General features: G+C 34.4%; 1 protein-coding gene across 1 annotated transcript; it reads right to left on the reverse strand.

Moving 5' to 3' along the window:
* Positions 1 to 252: 252 nt before the first annotated feature.
* LOC143597134 (uncharacterized) lies at positions 253 to 2,622 on the reverse strand. Its single transcript, XM_077075723.1, has one exon. It carries the CDS (start codon positions 2,620 to 2,622, stop codon positions 253 to 255), a length of 2,370 nt encoding a protein of 789 aa, XP_076931838.1.
* Positions 2,623 to 7,874: the final 5,252 nt, after the last annotated feature.

Below are 7,874 nucleotides of genomic sequence, written 5' to 3' on the forward strand. Positions count from 1 at the left end.
GTAAAATTACATCCAAAGCAAAGTCAGTTGCATACCTTTAAAGCAAAAGAAAATAGTATGTATACAAATACATATTACAAAGTGAACCATATCATATTAACTTTAAACACCATCAACAAAGCTTCTAAACTAACTCTCAACCCTAACCAAGCAAGCCCAATTTCACTTCACAAATACAAACTCATGCACCTAGATCATGTTCCAAACCGATCCGACTCGCGCCCAAAACACGTTGTTTCCTATGCACAAATCTTAGCACCCGCGCTCTTCATTTTCGTCTTCAACGACAGTCACGAGCCCACATTCTCTAATAAAAGACGGATTAAGGAACCGCGCGATAAACACCCATAGTTTATACACATCATCAAAGTTAGTCAAGAATCCTAAAGAAGCAGTCACAACCTCAGCTCTCACCAGCCCCCCATCCATTGGTCTGCATAGTGTTGTGTCAACAAGATCCATCATCCCATTGTTCTGCATGATCTTCACATGACTAAGAATCCCAACACCGAGAGAAATCCCATTCGTTTCCGCTAACTTTTGCACAATCTCAGGACTGAACAAACCGCGGTTTCTGTTCCTAACATTAAACGCCACGCACGCGCCCCTTTCATATTTTATCTTGGGCCCGTAAATGTGAACAAGCGGGATCAAACCGTTTGAGCCCGGTAACCTAAACTGGAGCAGCGACGTCACAAGCCAGTTGACCAAAAACCGCAACCGGAGTGTCGTTTTGTTGAGGCCCAACATGTTTATGTGGTCAATATGCCTGCAGGATATCTCAGGCTCCCTTCTATCTGATTCTAACTCTTCATAATCATCTTCCATGTGCTGTGAAAATGTAAAATCTTCATTTTCGTCAAAACCGAACGATACGCGTTTATTCTCTTCCCTTCCCCCGAGTAATCTGAAATTGCCTTCGGTTTCTCTTTGTAAAACTGCACTTTCGTTCTCGTTTTGTGTGTTTATTTCACATTCCTCGATCTCCTGACTCGCAACATTCTCATTTTCTCGGGTTTCTTTATCGACAATCTTGTCTGCGTTTTTAAAAGACGAGACTTTGGACAAATGGTATTGTGAGTCAACCGGGCTCGGGCCTAAATTAATCCATAACGAGTTATCAGACGACTCGTCTTCGCTAAAAACTGGGCTTTTCATAACCTCCCCAACCGAAAAGCTACTCGTTTCTTCAAAAATCGAGCTGCCACCGTCTTTTTCCGACCCGTTACCATGATCTGTTTTGGTATCAAACACATCCCTCACTTGAGAAGCAGTGAACACACCCGAAAAGGCCGGTAACTGCGCTCCGGGTTGACTTTGACTTTCAGTCAACCCGTCTCGTTTTCTAACTTCAACATCTTCTATACCAGATACCTGGATTCCATCGATCGAATCACCCGAGTAAAGAGGAAAAACCGGGCTGATTTTAACAATGCCCGAACCCGCATGACCAGATTGGCTATGAAGGGCTCCAATCACTGACTTCTTAATAAGAAGACACCCGAATCCAGTCAGGTCAAACCCAAAAACCCGGTAAAAAGACGTGATGATGAAATCCGGCCGAAAAAGTGACAACCCGAGCGAGTCCATGTCTTTCGGGCCCAACGCCCCTGCATCAAGCAACACATGCCAGTTGTTTTGTTGAGCCATAGCCATCCACTGATACGAATATTTCGCACCCGTAACTCTCGACTGAACCGGAAACACAAAAAGCCCGGTTGCAGAATCCTTTTTCCTCTTTTTCTTGTTCGAAATCATCTTCTTAAGATGGGTCGAACACGGGTTCAACGTAGGCCATTTGAACCATGCACTATGAACCTTAGCCCCCTTTCGTTTCGCACTTTGCGCCAGCCAGTTAACTGACTGGCTCTCGTGGTCGAACATGGTCAACAGTTTCTTGTTAGAATAAAAAGGGTATGATTCTGCCAGCAGTTTGAAAGCAGAACCTCTGCTGACAGTGAACACAAGCCCGTATTCACTCTCGGGTATGTTTAAATAATCCATAATCCTAGTCTTAATATCATGTTCAACTGTGCCTATATCTCCACCACCATAAAGTGCATGATTACTCAAATTAGCAGTTATTTCAGACAACCCTATTGTTGAACTTTCCCAATAATTAACAGTCTGCAGAAATGAAAACAACCCAAATCCACAATAATCAAGACAAACCTTTGCAGCAGTTTCTTGATCATCCAAGTGAGAATACTCATCAACTCTCAACTGGTCAATCTTTTCAGAAGACTTGTACTTTGGGTACATTTTTATAAACTTTGAGAAACACTCATTGAACTCAGGTATGGAATCTTGAACCTCAAAGATCCTATCAGCAGCAAGAGATGTGGCTTTCAAGAACTCTTTTTGAGCTTGTAATCTTGCAAGTGATCTTGATCTTCCCAAGGTTTTATCTTGAACATCAATGGAGTCTTCAGAGTCCATATCTTGGGGTTTGATGAGACACCCATCTTCAGAAGCTTGCTCAAGGGCTTCTTTGAGTATGTTTTCTTGTAGCCTTCTGAGAACAGATGGGTTATGATGGCACCCATCTTTAGTCTTGTTTCTGTTCTTTTTATCAAGAAAAGAACAGTGGGAGATGATGGGCTTCCAGAGTGAAATATGCATCAAATCTTGAAACTTGATGACGATGATGATGATAAAAATTGAATCTTTGAATGATGGGTGATTGGTAACACAAAAAAGAAAGATGGGTTTTGTGTATTTTTGTTTGTTTGTTTGTTATTTAGTGTTTAATGCTTATTATCCCATTGAAAAAGCAGAAAAAATGTTAAAAGACTGAAAGCCTAGAATGCAAAAAAGCAAAAGTTGGCAATTGCTTTGAAGGGTTTTAAGAAGGAATCAAAGGCTTTGAATGGATTCAAACTTAAAATGAGGAGGGAAATTAGACAATAGACAAAAGAGTTGGCTTTTAAACAATTTAAAAAACACATACAACACCAAGAACACACAGTCAAGAAGAGTGAAGATGACTCCAGTTGGTCAATTTAATCCTCAACGGGTGTCTTGAAGACTAATTTAATGCATAGCCTTTCACCATAAATATTTGCATTTAATATTGGAGGTTAGTGGGACAACTAATATAGTTCAAATATTAATGATTATTATTATTCAACTTTCACTTGTACCAGAAACAGGGACTTTTGTTTTTTTTAATGGTCTAACGAATTCTTTAAATGGGCTACTGGTTAAATTAACTGTATCAGGATACATTCGTCTTTTGAGCCGGGAAAAACCCTCATCTAAGGCCAACGCCCGTGAACACGACAGTGCAGTAAAAATCCATTCGATTCAAAGATCCAACTAGTGAAAGCCACCTAATCTCCTAGTCTTCCATTATCACCTTAGTTCCTCTTAAACTAAATGTTGTGAGCATGAATCAAACATGGGTCACATGAAATACCAAGTCTCTTCCTTACCACTCCACCACTAGCCCATCGACAAAAATACGGACTGATTGTTTAGTTTTGTTTCATTTTTAAATCTTGATTTCATTTTTCATTAAACTTAATATAATAATAACGTGTGATGTGTGTATTTTAAAAAAAAGGTATTAAAAAATATGCTCATATTTCTACTACATGTTAGGAGAAAAAAAGATAAATATTTAGCAATTTTTAATATTTTTAGAGCTGTTTTTAAAAAGTTGACTTGTCCTCAACTAGAAAGTAAAAAACCAATTTGTATGGAAAATGACATCTAAACTAATTATATAAATGAAAAGAAAATTCATTTATGATGAAGTTTGCTTTTTTATTTTCATATTTTTTTCTTTAAGAATTAAAGGTTAGTAAGAATTGCATATGTATAATTACTTAAAAGTATTCTAGCATGTATTTCATATTATACATACGTCTATTATTATCATTTTATAATGTCTTCAAAGGTAATTTATTTTTGATATGTTTATTGACTTTGATATATTTGTTTAACCAAAATAAATAAATAAATACGTTGAATTTTATGAAATTTGTCATTTCTTCATCTAGGTCTTCGTGGTTTAATTATTTAAAACTCTTTTCATAAACAAAATCAAGGATAATCCGGTCAATTGTCATTATTTAGGATTTATTTACATTAATAGAATCTACTAGCACTCAACCAAGATCATCAACTCAAACTCAAACTCAAACTCAAACTCAAACTCACTTCAAGTATAGTCGGTAGCATATCAAAGTTTTTTTAGTTTGACCTTAAATTGGTTTCGACTAAACAGACCGTCTTTATTAGGTTGATTTATTGAACCAAACCAAACCATAAAAGTACCAGGAAATGAAAGCAACCACACTTTGACTTGTTTCACTATTTTCTAGACAAGAACATATATAGTAATACAAAGTCATAAATAATGTGACAACCCGCATAATCACCACACATTTGTTTTTCTAGGTTTATATTTAATATGCTAATGAGCTTATGGTGGTGAAATGGTAAGAAAGAGATTTAGTGTTTTATGTGACCAATGTTCGATTCCTGCTCATATCATTTAGTTTCAGAGGCATCAGGGTGATGATGGAAAACTAGGCGAGTATGTGGTTTTCACTAGTTGGACCCTTGAACTGAACGTGTTTTATCTCACTGCACTGTCGTGCCTTCGGGAGAGTGTTCACGGACGTTGGCCTTGGGTGAGGGTTTTTCTGGATCGAAAGACGAGTGTATTTCGATGTGATGAATTTAGCTAGTAGCATTTTTTAATGCTAGCCTTCACTTTTTCTTAATATGTATAGATTAATAGAGTTGAGTTATTTTACAAATGACAACAAAAATGAGAATGATGATAATCCATAATTGATTGTCATATGTTAAGTGGGGGACCAAAGGAGGAAGGACATAAAAGGGAAAATACATATTTTCTCTAGTCACATGCAAGACATATGCCATAGCCCCAATCATTTTAAAACATTTATAACTTTTTTCATATGACATTGTTTTAAAAAAAGTTTACCATAATAACAAACATTTTTTTTATTTTCAATATGAGTATGATTTTGTTTTATATACAAAAATAAAAATATGTCATTGTGTCTTTCTTTTTGTCATTGTGTCATATGTTTATTATTGTGACTCTCTATTTATCATTGTCTTTATCCTCATCATTGTGTTTTTTTTTCAAAAGTGATGAAATCTAAAAATGTAATAGTGAAATAACGCTGTTGTGTAATTATAATATGTGAATATAATGATAAAATAACAACGTTATCTAATATATAAAACACAATAATGAATAGATATTACACAACAACATAAAACATAAAACACAAAACACAATAGGGAATACATATTACACAATGATCTTAAATATAAAACACAATAAACGTAATACATAATGATGAGTAGAAAGACATAATAATGAGCAAGAGACAAAATGAAGAGCATAAATACACAATGACGAACAAAGACACAATGACAATTATACGCTATTCCATATATGTCATTTCCATTATTTTTATTTTCTCAAATTAATCACAACCATTCAAAAATAGGATCAACGAATTAGATTACTTCTCACACTTCTAATTTTTTGTTTACTTAGTGTTTTAACCTAATCCTAGATTTGCAACCTTCAATTTTGATTTTTTTATTACACAAATACAAATTATTCTTATAAATCTATGTATTTTATAAAATATACAATTATCCATTCATTAATATTTATTATGTAATACCTTATACTTTATAAATCATAATATTCGTTATCTAATTCATGTACGTATATTTAACATTTTTTATATTTTCAATCCGTGTGTTACACGAAACACTAACCTAGCTCTTTAATAAACTTGGACGTACATATGTCCAGTCCTGGAGCTTTATCTCCATCACAAGCCCACACCACAGCTTTAATCTCAATAGATTTTTACATTACCCTTGAAATTTGTTACTTAAATTTGGTTTTGTGTTAATACACACCCAAATCGACTCATGTACATTTTTTCCTCGAAAAGCCTAATAAACCATGGAGAGGCGACATCCACAAGAGTTTTATAGGAAAGGGTAATTGTATATATGTACAAAAACAGGTTTTTGACACCCATATCAACACCATGATCATAACACGCCTCACTTTTTATAATCAAAATGTCATTTCATACCTGACACACAACAAAACTGTATAATTTCATTTCTCACATATCCACTTCGTTTAAAATGAGAGAACAAGTGTAAATGACATAATACCATGGTTACATCTCACGATGTGGTAGAACTAATATATTGAAAAAAGTTGGTTATATCTCACAATGTGGTAGAACATGCATATATTGAAAAAGTAACACAACGACAAAGTCTTTAATTACAAAATTGTTGTCACGCTAATCTCAACCTTAAATTAACTTGATCCAAAACGGTATCCGTTTTGTATTTGATCACTCTATACATGCACATATGTATGCATGTATGAGTGTGAGAGAAAGAAATAGAGGGGCTCGAATTTGTTGGTAGTGCGTATGCTATGTCGTTTATCAAGATTAAGCGTCTTGCTATTTACAACTTGATATTGTTTTAATGGTCATGTAATTTCTAAAAAGGAACATGTATTGGTTTGATACTTTAATCTAACGGAGTCATGTTATAATAATATTTTGGCAAACCAAGATATATAAATGTGAGGATTTCTATACATCTTTTTTCGGGTGGGTTGGATTTTCTCTATTTTTGGAAGACGAGTTATTGAAAAGAGGGGAAAACATATGCTTAACAAAAACCTATAAACATTGTTCGATAAACATAAATCGGTGGACTGGTCGTATAAAATATCATTACTAATAAAGTTTATAAAAATCTTTTGGTAATAACGCTACACATTATGACTCGTAGAAAAAATTTATACATATTTTAGTTGTTTTTAGTTTTGACTTGTTAAATAGAAGTGTATTTTTTTTATAAGTTAGGAAGATAATAGTTTTATGTTAACCAACATCCAACATCCATGTTTACCTGATTCGGCATGTCTCATGTCATTTTGAGGGGTAACTGATTGACCAATCGGTTACCCCTCAAAATCTAGTAATAAGACATCAAGTGTTATGTTTGTTTTGTTGTGTTTTATGTAATTTGTAACTAATTGTAGCAATGTGCGAAAATAAATATCTTAAAAAGTAGCGGGTTTAACCAAATATTTTAGTGTCAGACAATGATTATATCAATAGTGTCCAGATTCATATCAATTCATATATACGTGATTCATATTCAAGATTATATGTTCATGCTTTCTTTATAAAAATAACGTAAATCCGGTTCATATTCGGTTTTCATATAAAATTTGAACTTTATATCAATTTCAACCATTAATCCGTGAAATTTAACACCCCTACTAACGTAGAGAATTTTATTTGGAAAAGGAAAAACTCATATTCTATAAACAACACTAGAATATTAAGTTACACTTTTGAGGGATTATTTAACTAATGCTAGTCAACGCTTTAGGGCTCATCTTCCCTTAAATTATGGTTTTAATTAGTACCAACATGCGCCCGGACTACATAATCTTACTACTAGGGCTGCACATATTTTGGTCCGGACAGAAAAACCCAAGAAAACCGACCCTTAAAAACCCGAACCCGGACCGACCATACAGTTCCCTGTTTCATTTCGTTCCTAAAAACTCAAAAACTTCGGTTGTGGGTCGGGTCTTCGGGCGGAATTCAAAATATGATGAAATGTGATTTTTTGTATCATTGAAACTGGAGCTTTAATCCTTTGGATGGCATGCATTCCGAGTTCCAATGAAGCGTATAGATATTATCTTATGGCATTAAAACAAAAAACAAATAACTCTCCAATCTCCATTTCTTTTTAACAAACCTGCTTTCATCTTTTTAAGAATATCAAACCTGCTTTTAATAATCCCAAAAGTTAAA

Source organism: Bidens hawaiensis, unplaced genomic scaffold, assembly GCF_021521415.1.
Source record: "Bidens hawaiensis isolate Kalapana, Puna unplaced genomic scaffold, B.hawaiensis_p1.1 tig00047620_1, whole genome shotgun sequence".
NCBI lineage: Eukaryota > Viridiplantae > Streptophyta > Magnoliopsida > Asterales > Asteraceae > Bidens > Bidens hawaiensis.